The sequence below is a fragment of the Pyrus communis genome, chromosome 15, assembly GCF_041283825.1.
Source record: "Pyrus communis isolate YQ-2024b chromosome 15, ASM4128382v1, whole genome shotgun sequence".
In the NCBI taxonomy this organism is placed as follows: domain Eukaryota; kingdom Viridiplantae; phylum Streptophyta; class Magnoliopsida; order Rosales; family Rosaceae; genus Pyrus; species Pyrus communis.
Window position 1 is genome coordinate 39,583,932 of NC_142579.1, and position 22,288 is coordinate 39,606,219.

The window sequence follows — 22,288 nt, forward strand, 5'->3', positions numbered from 1 at the left end:
TTAGAGTTTTACTCCAAAGTCATTCTAATTTATAAAAATAAAAAATGAGTATTATAAAATTTGAAGAATGTGGGGTGTATGTAGAAAATGTAAAGTGTATGTTGGGAATGTGGGGTGTAGTAAAATAATTTTTAATTGAAAAAAAAAAAACATAAGGTGTATTAAGTATGTATGATTTATTCAATAATATGTGTCTTGTTAATACAATAAGCCACTTTTAAAAAGAAAAATTTAACATTTTTTGATACATATAGAATTAATTATCAATATGACAAGTAGGCAAAATACTGAGAAAAGAAAATTGTGTAAGTTATAGTTGACCAAAAAAAAAAAAAAAAATATCTTAAAATATCATCCTCTGAGATTGTCCATCCATTGGGCTTGTTTAGCTATTAAAGGCCCAATGTGAGGGAAATATAAAAGAGCCCAATAACTTTCAGCCCATAACGGAGAGACCAATAAAATCCCAAATCCGTAAGAACGTATAAATATTCTGATTTCCAGGCACGCACCCATACACAAGAACTATTGATTACCGCCACCACCTTCGCTTAGCCTTCTGTACTGTAAACCCACCATAACCTACGACGAAACGACGCCGCACGCCCGGGTTAGGCTTGATCGTCCTTGTACCTTGACCTAGCGCACAAATTCCAGCAGCTTAGAATCGGTAGGTTTTCGTTTTCTGCATGGTTAGGGTTTGTTCATTGCAAAAAAGAAAATCACAACAGATTTATGGAAGTTTGTTTCTTTTATTGTTTTTGTTAATTTTTTGGATGATTTTATGTGGATTATTTGTTGGTTGTAGACGTTGATTCGAATTAGGGTACGTAGGTCACTCTTCAACTTTTCGCCTGGAAAGTGTTTGATGTTTTGCCTCAGAGAAATTACAGTGTTGGGTTTTCTGTTGAGATTTCATCAGAGCTGGAAATAATCTGTATTATTTTTTGGGTGCAGTTTTTACCAATTGAAGGAAGAGTTAAATGGAAGGAGAAGACAACGTATTGGATGCAGTATTTGAAGATGATGACTTCATGGATGGTGGGGATGTTGAGATGCTCGATGTCGAAGAAGGAGAGCTTGTGGATTTCAATTCACAAAGTGGGTATGGTTCGGGGCAGGGCAGTGGTGGCAATGTCAGTGTAGCAAACCAAGAACGTCAGGGCCCGAATCAGAAGCCCAAGCCAAAGAAGAAGAAAAAGAAGAACAAGAAGAGGAATAACGGCCATTGGACTGCGAGTATTGGGACTGACATTGACAGGTTATGACCGCCCCAGTTAAGAACCAAAGTAATTACATGTTTTGGAGATCTTTTGTGGGTTTTAACATGATTTTGTTTGCTTTGCAGGTTTGTGATAGAGACATGTAAGCGACTGAAGGAGAGGAAATCGTATTTGGTATATACTGCTGTTGGTTGCTTGGGTATTGCTGCATTGAGTGATCTCATTAAAGAGGTATGGTACCCTTTGTTATGCTTTCGTGGAAATGCAAAGAAATTTCAGTTTATTTAACTCACGATCATTCTTGTTATCTTTTTATATTCTCTTTTTTTGCTCAACTGGCCTGCATTACTGTTTGTACATTGTAATCGTTCCACTGAAAATGTCTTTGGCAGACACCATTAGCGAGTACATGTTTATCTGAATTCAAGTGCCATACTTTTGCGATGTTCCGACCTTGCGGCTAGTGTTACGAAGTTTGTGCTGAGTACATCTGAGCTGGCTTTCCAGTGATGTTATCAATGAAAACCATCTAGTACAATTTTCCTGTCAATTCAGTAATGATAATCATGTTTTGGGCGAATGGGTTATGTGCCTGGACAACTTTATGGGTACTCTTTGAGGTTTCCTTTATACCCTGAGCCACCTGTATCCCTTTTTAGCCCACTTCACATCATAGCCTTAGGGATCAGACCTTGGTGCTAATGTCCGGAACATGGGCTTCGAACTCATAGATGGGTTTTTAGTGACTTCAATTGAGCATTATCTATTATGATTCTTCTTGTCAATTCTATTCTATTCCTTCTTGAACACTTTGGATCTTTTGCGAATTTGCTAATGGGAATCCTGGAATTTGGAGGATGAGTTATGCATCCAGAAATGCTTTATGGGTACTTTTAGGGTTGTTTTGCATCCTGATCCATCTGTTCTTTCTAGCCCATTCACATTTTAGCTTTACACGGAAGTTAGGGACGTAGGGTACCCTTCAGTGAGAATGGACTTGAATAATTCAACTGAAATTTTCGACGGGAAGGTGAGATTCTGGGTTGCTTAATGGATCAGCTTAGGGCTGACGATGCTTATCCACACTATTTGGCCATACAGCCTTTCATAATGTCTGATGCTTAGTATTGTTTCCCTACCCTTGCAGATTTCTCTTGCAGAAGCCATTTTGCTCCTTACAATCATGTGCTCTGAACTCTGATGTCCCCTGGATGACCACTCCATCGTGTGCTATTTGTGTATGTTGATGTGATTTTTTCTTAGCGTTAAATTAGCCAATATGCATGCAAAACACATGTAAGAGATACGAGATGAAGCACTATCTCTTTTTCATTTAAGAAGCTCATCATTCATGTTTGCTCCTCCCCCAGGCACCACAAAGCTCTATCCCGGGATGGTTAACAGATTTTTTTTGTCATTGTGAACATCTATGAGCTTGCTTTGATTGTAGGGAGCGATATTCTTAGTTAAGTATCTCCTTTGAGTAGTTTCGGAATTTTATTAGATGTGGTTGTTACAAGTGTTTCTAAGTTTCAGTGTATTAGTTATTAATTACTTGCAGTCCAGAGAGAATCCAGTATCTGGAGAAAGGATATTTTTTCCCTGCTAGAGACCATGGCATAATCGATGATGAAATGATGAAACTTTTCAGGTGGATGCAATCCAGGCATGCGGAGGTCAGATGACTTCTGATGGCAGACGTTTCCGATATGGTGGTGGGATACTTTGGAATATCATTAAATCACGCGAACCAAAGGCCTATAGAGAGATAATGAAAAAAGCAAGGGACTTTGAGGTACACAATTAATCATATTTTATATAGATTATGGTATTATTATGCCCAAACTTCAATTAAAATGTCATTAGAGTAAGAGTGTGTGTTAGTGACTTTTTTATGTTTTCTTTCCTCATGCAGAAGCAATTCAAGAAACCAAATAGACCAGCAATAGAGCAAAGGAAAGAAGGCTCATCTGCCAATTCATCCAAGGATGGTACTCCAGCCAATGTGTCGGATGATTTACCGGTCCTACATGAACTGCAGACTCAAGCCAATCAGTCAAACCCCGAAGTGAAACACGTTTCTGTTCGTGATAGGTTAAGGTTGCCTGTTTCATATGATGATGACCTGCTTGGAGGGGAGCCCAAAGACGATCCACTTAATTGTTAGATGAAATCGATAATTTTATCCGCTAGGAGTTTCTGTTTCTAGATCTACGGCAACAGGGTCCGGATCGACGTCGAGTGTACTCCCAGACGAGAGTTTGATATGCAGAGAATTCTCTTTGTTTTTGTTTGCCCGGAGGCCACATAATTTTTCTTCCCCTGGGGAAAGAGTTTTACTGAACTGTATCGGCGTTACGATATTGTGATGACAAGTAATATCTCAAAGAAATTTTGAAGAATGCTTTTTGCCCCTATGACAAGTCTTCCTCCGAGATGCGCCACTTGTTTGTGCTGTATTTGAGGAGGATCGCTAGCACGCTAGCTTCCTTGTTCTGCGTGTGAGGAGAACGACCTTTGTGTGGAAGTTAAGCAAATATTTTGTGTGGGGAGTTATGGAAATTGCACGACCTTTATATGTGATATTAACGTTTATTAGATTCTGAAATTATTTTTTATTGATTTTTAAAGTTAAAAAAATAGAAAAAAAAATACAAACTAGTAGTGGTGCCTGCAAAGAGATTTGTACGTGTCGAAAATCTTGGGAATATCCCAAAGTAGATTTATTAAACATGTGGTGTGGCTATAAGCCTATAACGATTTAAATTTTGGGTTATATTAAATTTTGTAAAAATCCTTAAAATTCATTGAAAAACGTGATTTATAACTCACTATTATTGTGAAAAAAAAAGAAGAAATTTTGTGTTTTAATAAATATGTTGCGTACAAATTAACGAAAATATTACAAGATCTTTAGATGTAATCCTACCGTTTATTAGGTCTCAACACTACTTTTTATTAATTTTTAAATTTTCATTAAATATATAGATCTCGGACCTATATATCCCTCAGAGCTCGCGCGCTTGAGCTTTCCATGCGAATGTCAAAAGAAGGAGCTTTGTGAAAACAGTGGCCATTTTCGGAATTCACCATAAAGGGCGAAAAATGTAATTTCCCTTGAAAATGCAACGGTTCGCTCCTATTTCTGGTTGCGTCTATTTTCTTCCTTCATCTATTTGTCTGGTGAGAAATTCAGCGATCGAAGGGAAAGAGAGATGGCTTGCTTGCACGATCACAGCTGCGAAGATCACGATTGTTCGTCCGGTTGGACTCTCTACGAGCATATCGACCTCCCCAAGGTCCCTAAATTCTCTGCCTTTCTTCTTTTCTCACTCTTAATTTTACAGTTCCTGCGTTTTTTTTTACTGTATGAGTTATCACACTGCTGCTCTATATATGTGATTTTTTGGGTGCTTTTGCAATCTGCTTACTATTTGATGATTTTTTGGGCTCATCTGAAAGTACCCAGAAGGAAATTTGTAGTTGAAAGAACAGTGATTCAGATTCTCAGATTAACCCTTTAAGCTGAAATTCTAAATCTTGCTAGCGTTTTGAGTAAGCATTGTGTTTGTTGTGCATGGAATTTTTGATTTGGTGGAAAACAATGAAATGGGGTTTCGTTGGGTTTTTCGATTTCGGTGTGGGTGATTTTATGAGGATTGAGGAGTAGTTGATGATTTCTGATGTGGGTTTGTTGATTCTTTGGAGTACTTTCACACTTTATTGTTCAGTAAATGAAATTTATGAAATATTTCAACGGAGCTCGGATTTGCTGATTGACATCGTGCCACTTTCAGCTGAATTCTGTTTGGATTCTAATCATTAATATGCACTGGTCCCTCCTTAAGAGAATTTCGAATGGTGGTTTGTAGGTTTCTGCTTTGAATGAGGCGGTTCCAGGAAGTGTCAAGTCGGTTTTCAAAGCTTGGGAGCAACGGCTGAATTCTAGTGGGGTAATGATCCCTTCGTTGTGATTTTATGTTTTATCTTCTTTTTCTGAAGGTGTGTTGCCTCTGAGCAAAACAATAGAGAGTTTTGCGAACGTTATTTGTAGACATCCTTATTAATGCAATAATGCAAATTTCGTAAGTATGTAAATGAATTTCAGAATGACATTTTCATGACAATATGTTAGCTCAAGTTTAAGAGGTTACTGATTGAGATTCAGTTCAGGTTTGCCATATATTTTGGTGGTAATTTATGTCTGAATTTATAGGAATAAGAAGGCTCACTGGTCCTACTTTCTGCTACAGGGACACTTGGAGAGCAATGAGGGTGATCCTGAGTTACTTGTTTACATTCCGTGAGTGTCCCATTTTTGTTGTTTTATATCTTGTCGTTTATAACATGAGTTATTGACTGCGTGAACACAAAATGGATGGGGACAGGTAGATCCAGTGGTTCAGTAGTTCTACCGTTTTCCATCTTTCCGTTCAATTTCAATGGTAACATGTGCCTGATTCTCCATAATCTGGTCTGTATAAGTTTGAGTAAGGGACTTAACCTCAGTAGCATCTTCAGGTTCTTCCAAAACATGACACTTAATATGTGCATCATTTTATAATTATCCTTTTGTCGTGCACTCAAAGCTTCTTTCGTGTTTCTTGAATGGCTTGAAATTCTGTGAAACCCATAGCGTAGGAGATACAAGTCATGATGCTGAGGATTTATTTCTATTTTAACTTTTCATCGCTTGTTTTCTGCTATCTATGATAATATAGCTGTACTTATTTATGAAACATTTGGTTGGCATCTTCAGAGATTTATTAGAAGTTAGAACCTAGTATTCTCTGATGTTGTTGCATACATCTAACTTAATTATATTTTTTCTCATTTATTTTTGATAGATTTACATCAGATGTAAAGATCAAGAGCATATCAGTTGTAGGTGGTGTTGACGGAACAAGTCCTTCCAAGATGAGGGCGTAAGTTTGACCTTTTCTATACTCTACCTAAGGCAAGGCCTTCTTATATTGGTTTAGTTAGAATGGTGTGGCAAGAAGCTCTAGGATTTAAGTAATAATTCGTTTTACTCAAATAAACTCATTGGCAATCTTTTTGTCTTAAATGTACCACCATTTCCTTGCATCGATTTCAAATTTTCTTGTCTCGTCCATTTCAAGTTTTTGCAGTCAATACCTATGATTTGGAATTAACTTGGAATATCCAGGGAGTTTCTGTTCTCTTTTCAGTATATTGTAGTGGTCATGAGTGTATGTAGCCCTGTATGAGTTTTCTGACAAAATAACTATTGAAACAGCTTTGATGGATGTTCAATATTCAATTCATCTCGTTTTTATATTTGTAAATACTAAAATTAGGACTGCATTGCTTAAATTAGGTTCATAAACAAAGAAGGAATTGACTTTTCAGATGCTCAAGGAATGCAAGCTGTTCAGGTATTGCGTTCACATTAGCTTGTTGCAGAGTTAATTGATAAGTTAAACTTTTCAGCTTTGAACATGTGTTCTTGTTGTTGTAAGGAGTGGGATCTGGTCGAAAATTTTCAAGGAACGTTGGAGTACCAGACAAGGTATTTATTCATTGCCTCCCGTACAACAGAAACCATTTGTCGTAATGTTTGGGAACATGATATCTATAAAAATTGGGAGGAAATCTTATTCGTTTTCAATTGAGAGCACTGAAGTCCCTTTGACTTGGTACTGAAATCAAGAGGATATAATTTTTATCTGAGTTTTTATCTCACCATTCAACAACCCTTCTGATATTACTTTTGTCCATACAATTAGATATTCCAAATTTCAAAACGTGGCCAGCATCACATTGCATTTTCCCAATAGTTTTGGTGGTGATACAACTAAGATAGAGTACATTGGCTTTAAAGGCGAAGCTACAAAGGTAATTTTCATTCCATATGAGCATATTTTATTGTGTTGGTTCTGCGAATAATAGATTTTCCTGTCTGACGAACAGTTGAAGAGAGATGTTGTCGCAACAATTGTTTACGAACTCAGGCCAAATCCTTCCGATCATAAGTAAGTCGTCATTATCCCTGTGGAATCGTAATATTGGCCATTTTGAAAGAAATGTCGATTACTCCTTTATTTAGACATAGCGGGCGTCATTAAATCTCGCTTAACGGGCATTGCATTTTCTTTAGCACATCAGTTTACCAGTACAACTCCATCCATAGAACTTAATGTCATGTCAATAGAGCAGATGTATGTGTATGTTTCATATTTTGTCGATTGTTCTTATCCGTAGGACAAAGGCCGAAGGTGGGGGTCTCTCACATGTTGAATGAACGAGTCAAACGCTAACTGCGAACTGCTGTCTTCTTAAGGGTTAAGTACTCTTTGCAGTTTGTATATTGGTACCTTAAAAACAAGGAAGTGCTGAATTGTTGTCACAATCCTTTTATCTGTGGCATCTTTATGGTTGGGAAATGTTGTTTTAATGAGACCCGATGGAGGTTCTGTGGCATTTTTTAGTTGAAAGTTTCAAATTTCATTCTTCTCTGTGTTTTAATTGCTTTCTGGGTTTTCTAATTGTTGAGTAATCTGATTTTTGAAACTATACATTTCTTATTTTCTTTGTAAATTTCTGTTTTTTTTTTTTTTTTTTTTATTTTTTGGTCAATTCCTTAAGACCAGGAAATCTCATCAGTAGCAACAAGAACAATCAAACGGACAAAGCGGAGTGTTTCCAGCATCCGCATTGTTAATTCCCAACTCATCTTCTGTGTAAACCATGAGTCCATCCTGCCTTCTCCCAAATCCGCCATCTCTAATACCTTTATCCTCCTCCTTTGTCTTCGGCTTCTCAGGTTTCTCAATCGCGTTTTCTTTTCGTTTTTCAGCCTTTCCGGTTTCGGTTTTCTTCTTCTTTTTCGCTGCAAATATTTCATCAATCTCAGAAACGGGCTTCTTTGCAGAAGACACAGGGTTTTCAGCCTTTTCAGTTTCGGGTTTCTTCCTCTTTTTGGCTGAGGATGTTTTATCAACCTCAGAAATAGGCTTTTTCGCCGAAGATGGCAGATTTGCCTCTTCTGCAGCAACTGTATCATCATTCACCTCACTGGGAGCTTTTGATTTACTCTTTTTTCCCATTTGTTGGATCCCAACTCCCAAACCTGCATCGAATCCATATCACATTACTGAGAATCGACAAAAACTACAAAGATGAAAGGTAACCAAAGAAACTACGGAGAAGATGTGCACAATTTACTTGATTATTAACCTGAGATGTCACGGTGGTGTTTCCGCCAGACACATGACACAAGCTACTTGATGAGAGGGATAATCCAGCAACACCAAGTTTAAACATGCAGCAAAAGCCTTCCGATCTTCACCGGTCAAATATGCAACCTGCAACAATTAACAAGAGCTTCATCAGGCCGCTGAAACAACATTTGTATAGCATCAAATCCCGTCACTGAAACTACGGACATTGTTTCCGTATGTTGTATCCAAATTCAAAAACCAGTTGCAGAAACTTAAACGAGTGTCATCATCTTTGTATGTAGCCAAAAATTGTAGCATGAAACCACAGAAAAGATTTCAAGCTATCTTCTATTGGCAAATTCATATCGGCTCCAAGCGGCAGTCAAGGCACCATCAAACTGGTTCTTGCTGTTGACTCGTATAGATAGAGCCTCCCTCGACACTTACAGGGCTTCCTAATCCGATTCGATCATCAAAACCTAACAATTAAACCAATTACGGATCTTTCATTCAGCCACATTGCATCAATGCAACACTAAAACCTACAATCTTCAGATTCTTCTCCATTTAATCACTAAAAAGAGTAAAAATTTGGATTTAAAACACAAAACCCAACAAATTATTCATAAAATTTGGAAGATTTAGCTGCTTTAAATTTGAAGGAAAGCGTGGAAAAATAACATCTTTCCTCCAATCGTGATAGTAGCTATTTCTCGGCACCATGCAAAAGGTTGCTTGTTATTGGATTTAGCAACAAACACCCGTGTCTGACTGGAGTGCCCAAATTTTATTATTTTTCATAAATCCAACCAAAACACAAAAAAATAAAAACAAACAAAAAGGAGAGATTTCGAAAAATGTATAGCGGATATTGTGTCATGAAATAAATTGGAATTTTGAGTTTCAAGGATCTTCACCCACTACTGAGTTTTAGTTTTGGCTCCAAGCGGCAGTCGGGTCGCCACCAATCGGGCGCCTGCTGTTGACTCGAATATGGAGCCCCGATTACATCGTAATCCACAAACAAAACCCAAAACCTAAAACGATATAAACATAAAAAATGAAATTTAATTACCCAGTAAGCCAGTAAGAGCAAATTGCAGAAAGTTGGAGGTTCCGACGGAACTCTGGATTGGAAGTAGGCAGAGACTAGAGTAGAAGGCGCCGGAGAGACGGGAGAGTGAGCTAACCTGTAATTTATAGCTGCTGAGGCCGCCTAACCCTAACTGTACGAGGCATTACAAAGCCCACTTCAAAAGCCCACGATATTTTTGTTATTTTTTTGGGCTGAGCCCACTGCATTTGGTTCACCATCCAAATCAGGTCTATTCGAAAATGCTCAAACGCTTTTAAAAAAAGTAATTAAGCGCTGGTTTCGGTCTTTAAGACTAATTATCAAATGACTTGACCACTCTCAACCTAATCTACATCTACTTCTCAAAGAGTCTCAGTATTAGTTTAAATAATCTCGCCCAGATCCCTTTCATCAAATTCTACCAATCAACAAATTCGGGTCTTTGAAATTTGATCCAACTGCTAAAAACAGGAGGCCCTTTTAAAAATTATAATAATTTTAGTCGTTAGATCAAATTTTAAAGATCCGAATTAGTTGATTGGTAGGATTTGGTGGAAAATATACGGAAAGGATCACTTTCCAATAATCTCAATGGCAAAGCATGTCTTTTTCACAAACCACCCTCAATCCATCCTCAGGCCCAACCGTTACGGCACGTGATATCCCGTGACCGCGGACTCGCCCTCGACCAAAAATGGTAAACAATGGCAACCGCCTTTTCGTTGGACTTGTCCGCGTGGACGTTTGACTTTGGAACACGTATTTCTCAACGAAAATCAGAAATCTCAGAGGAGAGAGAGAGGAAGGAGAGAGAGAGAGAGAGAGGGGTTAGGCAGTGGAGCTCAAATCTTCTACACCCAAAAGTTAGGAGAGTCGAGAGACTTCGTTAAAAGCAAGTTCTGAAGACGTTCATTTTACGCTTCCAACGATTCGACGAAAGTTTTGGGATTTTTTTTGCCTCCGCCGACCGCCATGGACGCCGCCGCATGCTCTCGTGTTCTTCCTCATATCAACCTCTCCCATTCGGATCATAGATTATCCACGTAAGCCCTCGAAATCATAATTGTTTCTCTGTTTTTTTGTTTTCCAAGTAAAGTTGGCTTTTTATTTAATTAGATTTGTGTTTATAATTAATCGCGCGAGAAGATCCTAGTTATTTCTTGGGAGAGAGCTTTGGATTGTATGTCAATCTTGTTTCCTGGAAAATTGCATTGAAAATAAGCATTTTCCGGGCAACCAAACAGAAAGTTTGCATTTTCTTTCGACAACCAAACAGGAGCGTTGAATTATGGCAATCGAATTATGCTTGGGTTTTGGTTTATTGGTTTCGCTAAGCTGAGTTTTTGACTAAATGTGTAAATTTGTACTTTCCCAGCAACCAAACAAAAAAGTTTGCATTTTTACGACAACCAAACAGAAAGTTTTCATTTTAACGACAACCAAACAGGAGCATTGAATTATGGCAATCGAATTAGAGTTTTGGTTTATTGGTTTCAGATTTTCATTTAAGCTAGCTAAACTGAGATTGTAATTTAGTGGTAGGTCGGGACCTGCCTTTTTCCGTTCATCCAAGCGATTGCTAGTTCCGAAACAGCTCACAGTTTCTTGCTCTGCACCGATTGATAAAGGAAATGACATGTTTGGAGTATCACATTGTTCTAAGAAAAACCCTGTGGGGGAAGTATTATGCCCTGCGGGTGTGTGCACTTATGGTGGGACTGCTGTAGAGTCTCATTCCCATGCTGCAGAAGAGAAGGTTGGAGTGCTGCTTCTGAATCTTGGAGGACCCGAGACGCTTAATGATGTTCAGCCGTTTTTGTTCAATCTTTTTGCTGACCCGGTATGTTCATCTGCTTTGTTGCCTTGCCTTATTGGTGTCAGCATTAGTTGTTATTAGTTGTTAGCTTAATACACTCATTACTAACATGTTCCCATGTTGTGTGAAACAGGATATCATTCGTCTCCCAAGGTTGTTTCGGTTTCTCCAGCAACCATTGGCGAAATTAATTTCTGTACTTCGAGCTCCAAAAAGCAAAGAAGGTTATGCTGCTATAGGAGGTGGTTCACCATTGCGTAAAATTACAAATGACCAGGTAGAGCAATATGCATAGGATGCCTGTTGAAATGTTTCCTTTAGTTTTTATTTGTATAATTAGGTGGCTTTTGTTACTTGTTACAGGCAAATGAACTCAGAAAGACTCTGGAATCAAAGGACTTGCCTGTTAATGTCTATGTGGGAATGCGTTATTGGTACCCATTTACTGAGGAAGCAGTTCAGCAAGTGAGTCTTAAATTTCAGTAACCTAGTATTATTTTTATATATCCGTTGGTTCTAGGCAATGTAAATGACATGGGAAAATAGAATTGTAACCTAAAGTCTCCCAACGATTATATTGGTTAGATTCATTGAATTTGTAGTTAGTCATCATGGGGCATCTTGTAATTGAATGGATCAAATGACTGAACTTTTTTCCACATTATCTGTGACAGATTAAGAAGGACAGAATAACCAGGCTTGTTGTCCTGCCTCTATATCCTCAGTTCTCTATCTCTACAACTGGATCAAGCGTTCGTGTGCTCCAGGATATTTTCAGGTGACCATTTGCTGTCACTGTCAGTTTATGGAACTAAGTAAATGTTTGTTTACGATGGTCAATTTTCTGTAAATGTTTGTTTACGATGGTCAATTTTCTGAATGTGAGCGCCCATCTCGCAGGAAAGACGCCTACCTATCAAGGATGCCTGTTTCTATTATAAACTCATGGTATCAACGTGAAGGCTATATTAAGTCAATGGCCGACTTGATTTCCAAAGAACTAGAAAGTTTTTCTGAGCCTGCAGAGGTGCGCTTGATGTTTCTATTGAACATATGCTTTAAATTCGTCAGAAATGGCTCTTTTGATGCAATTAAGTTTCATTCTCTCATTGGTTTATAGATGTTGCTATTGAACGTATGCTTTCATTGTATGGTTATTCCCTGAACTTCATAGCTCCGGTAAACATTGCTAATTTTGTATGAAATTCAGGTCATGATATTCTTCAGTGCCCACGGAGTGCCGCTCAGTTATGTGGAGGATGCTGGAGATCCTTACAAAGATCAAATGGAAGAGTGCATCTTCTTAATAATGAAAGAGCTGAAATCTCGAGGAATCAACAATGAACATACTCTTGCTTACCAGGTGGGTTATGAAATTCTATTTTCTGACTCGTACACTCCATTTCACTTTTCTATCTTTCTTGGTTCTCAGAACAAGCATTGGTTGTTGTCCACCATGTATGTCGCCAAATTTCTTGATGTTGTTTTCTGATTTTCTTTTCCTTATTTTGGAGTTGGGTGGTGATCAGAGCCGAGTTGGTCCTGTGCAATGGCTAAAGCCCTACACTGATGAAGTTCTTGTTGAGCTTGGCCAGAAAGGCGTGAAAAGTCTCCTAGCTGTTCCAGTCAGGTATTTAACTTCGTTTCTGGCCCCGGGCATTATTTAGTTTTTTTTTTCTCTCAAAAGTAAAGTAAGTTAATTTGGCATCTATTTTCTTATCCAGCTTTGTTAGCGAGCACATAGAGACTCTTGAAGAAATTGATATGGAGTACAGGGAATTGGCCCTCGAATCTGGCATTGAGAATTGGGGTCGAGTCCCTGCCCTTGGTTGCACTCCTTCGTTTATAACAGACCTCGCAGATGCCGTGATAGAAGCCGTACCACTTGCAACAGCCATGTCAACCCCACAAACTACCTCAGAAGTAGCCGATCACGACCCTGTGAGATACGCTATCAAGATGTTCTTTGGTTCCTTTTTGGCTTTCATTTTGTTCTTTTCTCCAATGATAATGGCATTCAGGAACACCTGATCTAAGGAAGATATTAAGCAGTCACTTACTTAGAATAAGAGTCGAAACACTACGAAGAATCCCTCATCCGCTTTTTGCAGTTTTCATTTTGTCATCAGTTGACCCTCATACTCCATATGGAACAAGCTTTTTGCAGTTTTCAATTTCTTCATAAATGTAAATTTTTTTTTTTTTTTTTTTTCAATTTCTTATATAGTTTGGTGCTTTGATTCAAGAAGCATATCTTAGATTCTACTTTGTACGTTTTGGATGTTATGATTTGTACCTAAAGCTGGTTTTAAAATTACTTATCGAGTATAAACATCTACTTCTGGTGTCATTCTGCCATCTCCGGTCGGACTCGCAGTTTCCTTTCGATTTCTCCCTTGTAGCCGGCACCCCAACTCGCCAGTCCGGCATCCTAAATACATGTTTCTAGTTTAGATGTAAAATAAATAGATTGAACGGTGATTTATGTACGAATTTGTAAAATCAAATGAAAATCGTGAGTGTTAATCCACGTTTTTTTGTAAAAAAGTGCAAAATTTTTATTTTCTCGAAATATTTTCCGTGAGCATTAAGGAAGTCTAAATAATTGCATTCATAAGTAGATTTACGATTTATGAAGCAACAAGTATATATTTAGTAGAATATTTAAGCCAAAAAGTAAAAAAATAAGTGAAAAGTATAGAGATGTTATAATTTTAAACAAAAAATGACAAAATTTTGTTTTGTTAAATAGTCTTTCACCCTCTCTTTTTTAACCAAGAGGGTTCTATTAATATGTAATTTAGATTTAGATAAAATAAAAATTAACAAAAAACAAAAAAGGTTCAAACATCTTTAAGTTTAGGTTTTAAACCGATGATTATAAGTGTTTAAATACGAATTATAATAGATTTTGCACATAAAAATATATTTTAAAGAACATGAATATGATTGTTTGTTGTGGTGGTAAAAAAAATTAACAAAAATGTACAAAAATGATTTAAATTCTTGGGGGTGCCAGAAAGTATAGAGATGTTGAAATCACTTGCAGGCGAGACTTAAACAAAAAATGGCAAAATTTTGTTTTGTTAAATAGTCTTTCACCCTCTTTTGGTTAACAAAGAGGGTTCTATTAATATGTAGTTTGGATTTATATAAAAGAAAAATTAACCCAAAAAAAAAAAAAGTTCAAAGTTAAATTTAGATTTGAAATCATTGATTACAAGTGTTTAAATACGAATTATAATAGATTTTGCATGGAAAAATATATGTTGAAGAACATAAATATGATAGTTTGTTGTGATGGTAAGAGAAATAAAAGAAAAATGTCCAAAAATGATTAACTTTTGAATATGATAGTTAGTTGTGGGGTGAAAAAAAAAAGGTACAAAAATGGTTAAAATTCTGACTTCAGACATAGTTCACACTTTATCTTGACTCATCTCAAACTATCTCGCCTACTGCATGCTCTCATTCGTTCCGTCTTGATCCTTCGAGAATGGTTCGACCAATAATATGCTTGTTGTGACCCGTTCTCAAAAGATCAAGATATGGATTATAAGAAAATTTTCACCAAAAATACATTTTGTGGAATATGAAGATGATAGTTTAGTGTTATGGCAAGACAAATAGAAAAGTTTAGCAAAAAAATATAAGATAAATAAAATTGATGGTTTAGGCGCATGAAGATGCAGCAGAAGCAGTGGAGGCCTATGAAGTTTAGGGCTTAGGAGCGTGTGAATAGTAGCACATGAACAGTAACAAGTGAGTAGAAGAAAAATGTAGTTTAGATACATATACATACATACATACATATATATATATATATATAAGGTTTAAATATCTTTAAATGTAGGTTTTAAATCGTTGATTATAAGTTTTTAAATACGAATTATAATAACTTTGCACGGAAAAATATATTTTGAAAAAGATGAATATGATAGTTTGTTGTAGTAGTAAGAGAAATAAAAGAAAAATTAACAAAAATGTACAAAAACTAAATTGCAAGTGAGATGATTTAAGATTATGCATCCACCCGAAGTCCGCATTCAAATCCCCCCACCGTAGTTTGGCGTGTTTAGTGTAAATTATGATATGGTTGGTCAGAAAAAACAAGTGTAGTTAAAACTCCCTTGGATAAAAAACATCAATAAACGAATAAGAGACTTTAACAGAAAGAAAGATGTGCATTATAGAACAGAAAACAAGAAAATCTGCAGAGAAAACAAGATCAAACAAATTCTTGCAATTACCAAATCTTCACAAACCCGCAATACCGAAAACATAAGTAACATGTTCAACAAATACTAACCTAACTAGCCTTACTACTACAGAAAATAAAATGAAACATCACCAAGTACCCAAAACGTTAACACCCGTCCGCCATAACACTTCAACTCTGAGGGGAAGTTTTGGCAACTCCGCCGCTTGGGGGAGCAGTCTGTGAAGCAGGTGGTGGAGCATCATAGGTCCCGCGGGTGTTCCCATTTGCGCTGGCATCAGCAGAGTAGGGAGGAGGTTGTGCATATCCAGCACCATACGATGCGTTATAGGGTGGTGGCGCCTGCCCATAACCTGGCTGGCCAGCTGGTGGTGCACCATAGGACGGGGCCCCGTACCCGGTTTGTGGTGCTGCAGCACCATAGCCAGATGTTGGGGGACGGGTAGCAGGATCTGGCTGAGCATATGCAGAAGCTGGAGGCTGAGAATGCGGGTATCCTGGCTGCACAGGTGCTGGCTGACCATAGCCTCCTGGAGTGCTGGGTGACTGAGCGGTTTGCCCATAAACTGCAGGATTTGCAGGAGGCTTTTGTGCTGGAGGTGCTCCATATCCAGCTCCATATGCAGGCTGAGCCGGTGGTTGGCTTCCATAACCAGTTTGAGAAGTTGGGGGTGCTCCATAACCTGGCTGAGTAGACCCTTGGGGTGGGTAACCAGCAGGGTTAGGGCTAGGCTGTTGACCGACATTGTATCCTTGCTGGGCAGGAGGTGCTTGAGCTGAATCACCCTGAGTTCCGTAAGAGGGAGTATGCCCATCTTGAGGTGGGTTACTCACATTACCATAGCCCGCTGCAGAATAACCCTGCTGTTGATCATATGCTGGTGGCTGACCGTACCCAGATTGAGGTGGTGCATGATATCCACCATAGCCATCTTGAGCATAGCCTTGTCCTTGTTGATTATAGCCTGAAACTGGCGGCGGGCCATAATTGTAACCAGCACTGTCAGCAGGAGCAGCGGGACCACCAGGATTTTGCTGTTGATGTGAAGGTTGTTGCTGACCATAGTAATCATAACCACCACCTTGGGAAGTCTGCTGAGTTGGTGCAGCAGCTGACTGGTCCCAACTGGATGGATATCCACCAGATGTTGGTTGAGGAGGATAGCCAGGGTAAGAAGGCTGGGATGCATTATACTGCTGTGGAGGGCCAGAATACGATCCAGACTGCCCGTAGCCATAACTAGGTGGTTGCATTGGGGGGCCAGAAGGAGCCCATCCTGAGGGAGGCCGTGCTTGATAACCTTGCTGAGAGTATCCTCCAGACATTGCTGGATTTCTAACACGGTTCTGCAATAAAATTATTCTCACAAATGACCATGGCGTACTTTCCATGATGCTGGGACATATGGAGGGATAAAAAAACACATGATGTACAAAAGCAAACATTGGAAACATGTATAAAAGAAAATTTCTATGATTCAACGAAACACGTAACAAATAGGAAAAACAAATACATTCATATAAATGATTAATGGATTTCATTATTATATTGGGAAGAGGTGTAATCACCCACATACCGTACCCGTGGTTGTATAAATTGAGTTACTCCAGCAGAAGCCCACACCCTACCTATTTGAAGTGAATGGGTACGACAAATAACAACACACTATATAGAAGCTTTTATATAAAAACAAACTTACATATAGCCCTAATTGAGACGATAGTCATAAAAACACGCGCAAAATGCAGAGTAGACTACAGTACCAAATATCAACATACGCATAGGTATTAATTAGACATCTTAGAAAGAATTCCAGACCAGAAGACATTGTCCATGCACTAATACTTCCCAAATAGGCTACCACATGTGGGATGATCAGTAATTCCAAACAAAAGCTATCTAAGCTTATGTAAAAAACGTAAGTCATCAGCATAGAAAACCTGTTATGTCAACCAGGGACATTAGTCATAGATCATATTAGATGCTAGCATAAAAAATACCCTTTGTACTTTCCACAAGTGTGAAGCCAAACCATTATTGGCAGAATAATATCCCAAATAAACAGCAAGAATCTCTCCAGGATTTAATAACAGAACAGAAATATAGCACTAAAAGGGACAAGAGGTTCTGAACAATTAGGATCAAGGACCCACAATATGTGTAATCAATAAAAATTAAGGCAATACTCCTTTTAAAAAATAAGTCATCACATAGGATAGAAGATTAATGTATATAAACTGGTAAAAGAATGGAGAAATGAACAGAAAGCAGGTGAGGCTGACCGATCATAATATTCAAGTTCCACAAAAATAAACTGGACATGAATAAAATGGCACTCAGATTCTCACAACTAACCAAAAACTGTCCAATATCTAACAAAAAAATCGAAGAAATTCTCACAACTATAATGCTACAAAACATTTTTAAAAGCCCCAGAATAAACAGTATAAAAACTTGAAAAATAAAACCAAGAAAATCTAATATTGACAGAGGCTTCAACACAGGCAAAGAACTACATAATTATGACAAAGTCAAAAGCGCTCGATAGAAAAGAACTTTGATTGGAAGTTCATATTCCAACATTAAAACTAATTAATGTACTTAGAATAAAATGGCTTAAATTTTCTGGGAGTTATACTATTAACCTTCAGTCCTATCAGAGCTTCACTCCGCAATATCATTACTAAATACCAGAAAACGGGATTTAGAACCATACCAGAGTGATGCTGAGGGAACACCAACACAAAGGATTCCATGTTGGTGTCACCAATGGTCCAACACAAACTAACCCTACAATAGCTCCCAATAAGAATCAGTTAAATGATACAAGAGAAATAAGCACACTGATGGTAGATCAAGCTGTTATCCCAATAATTTATCACTTAATGAACCAATAAGTGTAATGTTAAACATTATGAGAGTTAAGGAAGCTTTAATGTAACTTAATAACCTAAACATGTATATGAACTCCCATAGACTAAATTCCCAATAAGCGCGTATGGCAAGGACAGCCCAATGTGTCGTAATAATCACTCCTCCAAATATCTGTTCAATCTTAAGGTCAGATTAGCCACTATCTGCATCAATCATATGGGAAGAAGAAACTTATTGCAGATAACTATCCATTTAAGATAACAATTCAGATGACCCAGCAGGTTCTATATATACAGTTTTTAATGCTAAATCTATATGACATCCAAATGGATTTTGAGAGGTGAAATTGTGCCATCCAGTTTCTTAAGTTGAAACTAGATCCCAGCAAATGCTAAAACACAAAGAATAAATAATTGCATCAACAGGCTCCCTCCAGTGTTCACTTCACATGTTAGACTCAATCTCAGCCAGCTACACTGTGCATGGCAAAAAGATCAGCACAAAACAAAATTTCTGGATTAATAAGATCTAAAGCAGAAAAAGGCAATTGCGGAACTTACAAACTTATCCAATCCTCATAAAATCATAATATTTGGGTCATAAACATGTTCAAAATACCAAAGGGAGTAACCAGTACAACATTAGGGATATTGTGGCCCACCATTAGCCAAAAATATAAAGTCAGCAATAGTTCGACTGGAATTACTATCCACAACTTACATGACACAGTGGAAAAATTGCACACCCAGATAGACTACAAAATACATATCTAGAACAATTGTACAGTGTAAATGCAAATAACCAGCATAAAACTCAAATCCATAAAATAAAGAGAATGAAGAAGGAAGAGAAACCCAATTTAGAGACAGAGATGTAGTATTACGCACAACATAAAATGCAAACTGAAAATAAAAAAGAGTAACTCATTGTCAAGGAAAATGTTTTAACAATATCAAGAGATAAAAGTCTCCAAAGGCTAATCAGAAAATGATACAGATTAATTGAGCACTAAAAATAAAACTAACACAAAGCCCTGCAAGAAAGAAAATTAATACCAGAGTAAAATACAAAAAATGTAAGCCTAGTAACCAGGTCGATTGACCTAATTTGAGTACAAAATATGACCACTAGGAATATTCAAAATACGTAACAGCCATGCAACAGGGAGCCTCAACATATCAACAAAAACACCAAAATCTGGTAGGAGCACGTAGAGGTGTGGCAATTAAATGCATCGACAGAAAATGGAAGTTCAAATAGCCATGCAAAACTATACATCCTAGAGAATCACATCTACTGTAGCTTACTCCTCCTGAAGTTAACAATCTCTGATTACAAATACATGAGAAAGGCGTACAAGCCAAATTTTTAGGCAAACACCAATTAAACATACCTCACTAATAACTTCAGCTACCAACTGTTTTGCAGCTTCAATTTGTTCAGTAGTCCCGTCAATCTGTAGAGTCCTTTCTGTTGATGTGTCACCAGGTGGCAGATGCAAGGGAATAACCTAAAACAAATATAATGTCAGCTCACAAAACCATTTCCTATATTTGATTCCACCCAAACACATTATTGAAAACGATATACTAGAAAAGTTGTGGGTACAACATACTGTGAAGAAAAATGATAGAAGAATACATCAAGTTCCAAAAGAAGACAGAGACAAAAACCGTAGAAAAGACCAGTATTCTGCCCAAGATTGAAAACAAACCTGGATACGAGCTCCAGTCCTAGCTTGCATACTTTTTATTGTTTCACCTCCTTTACCAATTACAAGCCCAACCTGAGATTACAGTCACGAATCCTCAATAACCAAATAACTAGAACATTTTGATAAATGTGGAAAAATTATATAGCCAGTACCTTGTTGTTAGGAATTTTTGTAACATATTGTTCACCGCCAGCTTGCACTGTTAACCTTCTAGAAGCTATGGCAGGACCTCCTGATTCAGCCTGGGATAAACATAAAAGCTTATACATGTAAGCCATATTTCCAAGTTCATATGTACAAATTTGATAAAACTCAACTATCTAAATATGGAAACAAAGGATCACAATGTGGCGGATTTAGAACTTATGTGTAAACTTTTGATATATCACAAGCAGGTAATTGATAAAACTAATCTAAAAATTAAATGCACAAGCCGAACCTCAGCAAGAACTTCATTGATCAAGTGCTCAGCCTTTGCGATCTGCTCCGGAGTACCCATGAGCTCCACCATCCTAGTCGGAAAATTGAGGTCCGCATCAGAATCTCGGGTAACTTGAATCTTGGCTCCCGACTGAGTCTGTAGATACTTGATAGTCTCCCCACCTTTACCAATAATGACACCAACCCTGCCATTGGGAACCTCAATCTTTTTGCTCGATCCCTGGAAACCACCGTAAGATACCGGGATTGAAGAAGGAGCTGGGTTTGAGAAGTGAGGCTTCAAATCTGTATCGTTTTCACAAAATCACAATTACAATTGCTGCATTCAGATTCACATTCACATCATAAACATGTATAATCAAACACAAATAGCAACGTGAATCGCCCTAGAACAACTAAACCCAATTGAATTCTTGGATGTCAAGCATATTAAAAAACTAGCTGAAACCCAAACAATAGAATAAACAAGGATAAAAATTTAAAGTACAAAAATTAAAGGAAAATGGAAAATTCTAAAGAGGGAAGGTGAACCTGGCGGACCAGAGCTAAAGCCCTTGTCAATAGAATCGGAGCCACCATTGTCAACCCTAGAGCGCTTAGCATCCCCGCCGTTCAACAACCGGGCCGCGATCTCCTGCGCCTTCTGTTTGGCCAGCTGGAAATCTTCCATGGGCGGAGGAACGCTGCTGTACGACGTCGGCGCAGAGTCGGGGGACGATGACTTGATGGGGGCCGAGAAGCCGGTGACTCTGCGGGTGGACGGCGGCGTTTGCTCCTCGTACTTCCGCTTGTTCCCTGAATCTGGACCGGATGAGTATTGGGCTTCGTCGGCCATTGTCGTAGCTGTAGAGGAAGAAACCCTAGAAGATAGAGAGAGATGGGGGAGAGAGGAGAGTGAGGTGGAAAAACACCAGTGGGATATTTATACGGACGGAGACTTTTTTAGCGTTTGCGTATGGGAATAAAGGTCTATAAACTTTTCCAGACGGAATGCGGGTCTTAAGTAAAACTGTAAAAAGTAAAAAGAATTGTGAGATTTATAATTTTTATTTTATTTCTTCCACACTTTGTTAATTTTTGTGATTTAATTCTTTTTAATTTATATCGATTTGAAATTCAAAATTTAAGAACCGTATGTATAAAGTAAAATAGAAGTGTGCGCCAACTTATTTTTTGTTCAATTAGTTTTTATTTATTTTATTTTTTTATGAGGTAACTACAAGTGAAATGTAAAAAAAAAAAAAATTACAAGAGAATAATATTTGTATATGGTACATAACGAATTATGGACCGTTACTTACAATTATGGCTATTTTTGTGTGGCGGGAACATCATATAAGATTTACGTTTAATTGATACGATCACCGCATAAGTGAAGAAGAAACAATATAAATGCTTTCAACGCAATCATTTTTTGAAATTGTGTGTTGGGGTTGTTTCACCAGTTTTGGCCACTCTATTACCACAGATTAGAGACAGCCTTGACCGAAAACTTATGTGATAATCCTTAGTCTCATGTTTGTTGACTGGGATTGGACAAGATTAGGAAGTTGGGAGTTGGTAGTTCAAATCTCATGTGTCGGAAGGTCCCAGATTTGGGTCCCAAGCTTCCGAAGGTCCCGATCCTCGTCCCCGGCGTTGGGTTTGGGAGATGGGGTTCATGTCCTGCACATCGAAGTCCTCGGGCGCCTAGTTCACCAGGTTGGGTCTTCAACACCTAAGCTCAGAGTCGAGTCTTAGA

At 37.9% G+C, this 22,288-nt stretch overlaps 5 protein-coding genes across 7 annotated transcripts; 3 read left to right on the plus strand and 2 right to left on the minus strand.

Moving 5' to 3' along the window:
• The first annotated feature begins 516 nt into the window (after positions 1 to 516).
• On the plus strand, positions 517 to 3,640 carry LOC137737082 (phosphorylated adapter RNA export-like protein). The gene is made up of 5 exons (XM_068476447.2): positions 517 to 670; positions 958 to 1,261; positions 1,349 to 1,454; positions 2,875 to 3,018; positions 3,139 to 3,640. Exons 2-5 carry the CDS (start codon positions 984 to 986, stop codon positions 3,388 to 3,390), a joined length of 780 nt encoding a protein of 259 aa, XP_068332548.1. The 5' UTR covers positions 517 to 670; positions 958 to 983; the 3' UTR covers positions 3,391 to 3,640.
• Positions 3,641 to 4,233: 593 nt separating this feature from the next.
• Positions 4,234 to 7,696, plus strand: LOC137743525 (uncharacterized). The gene is made up of 9 exons (XM_068483441.2): positions 4,234 to 4,522; positions 5,096 to 5,176; positions 5,477 to 5,526; positions 6,071 to 6,148; positions 6,565 to 6,622; positions 6,707 to 6,756; positions 6,974 to 7,082; positions 7,158 to 7,219; positions 7,449 to 7,696. The coding sequence occupies exons 1-9, from the start codon at positions 4,439 to 4,441 to the stop codon at positions 7,486 to 7,488; spliced, it is 612 nt and encodes a 203-aa protein (XP_068339542.1). The 5' UTR covers positions 4,234 to 4,438; the 3' UTR covers positions 7,489 to 7,696.
• Positions 7,697 to 7,745: 49 nt separating this feature from the next.
• LOC137743534 (uncharacterized) lies at positions 7,746 to 9,572 on the minus strand. 3 transcript variants are annotated; one of them, XM_088685890.1, is made up of 2 exons: positions 9,483 to 9,572; positions 7,746 to 8,316 (listed from the first exon to the last, which is right to left on the minus strand). In XM_088685890.1, the coding sequence occupies exon 2, from the start codon at positions 8,291 to 8,293 to the stop codon at positions 7,847 to 7,849; it is 447 nt and encodes a 148-aa protein (XP_088542016.1). In that variant the 5' UTR covers positions 8,294 to 8,316; positions 9,483 to 9,572; the 3' UTR covers positions 7,746 to 7,846. The 3 variants fall into 3 exon arrangements, with proteins under 3 accessions (XP_088542016.1, XP_088542015.1, XP_068339566.1); XM_088685889.1 differs by lacking the exon at positions 9,483 to 9,572 and adding an exon at positions 8,424 to 8,551; XM_068483465.2 differs by lacking the exon at positions 9,483 to 9,572 and adding an exon at positions 8,412 to 8,551.
• A 529-nt stretch (positions 9,573 to 10,101) lies between these two features.
• Positions 10,102 to 13,648, plus strand: LOC137737074 (ferrochelatase-2, chloroplastic). Its single transcript, XM_068476436.2, has 9 exons — positions 10,102 to 10,525; positions 11,019 to 11,322; positions 11,432 to 11,575; positions 11,662 to 11,763; positions 11,973 to 12,076; positions 12,199 to 12,325; positions 12,509 to 12,661; positions 12,828 to 12,928; positions 13,023 to 13,648. The coding sequence occupies exons 1-9, from the start codon at positions 10,455 to 10,457 to the stop codon at positions 13,327 to 13,329; spliced, it is 1,413 nt and encodes a 470-aa protein (XP_068332537.1). The 5' UTR covers positions 10,102 to 10,454; the 3' UTR covers positions 13,330 to 13,648.
• Positions 13,649 to 15,510: 1,862 nt separating this feature from the next.
• Positions 15,511 to 21,520, minus strand: LOC137731680 (uncharacterized). Its single transcript, XM_068470864.2, has 6 exons — positions 21,079 to 21,520; positions 20,546 to 20,832; positions 20,259 to 20,348; positions 20,107 to 20,178; positions 19,786 to 19,902; positions 15,511 to 16,864 (listed from the first exon to the last, which is right to left on the minus strand). Exons 1-6 carry the CDS (start codon positions 21,380 to 21,382, stop codon positions 15,689 to 15,691), a joined length of 2,046 nt encoding a protein of 681 aa, XP_068326965.1. The 5' UTR covers positions 21,383 to 21,520; the 3' UTR covers positions 15,511 to 15,688.
• Between the last annotated feature and the right edge of the window lie 768 nt (positions 21,521 to 22,288).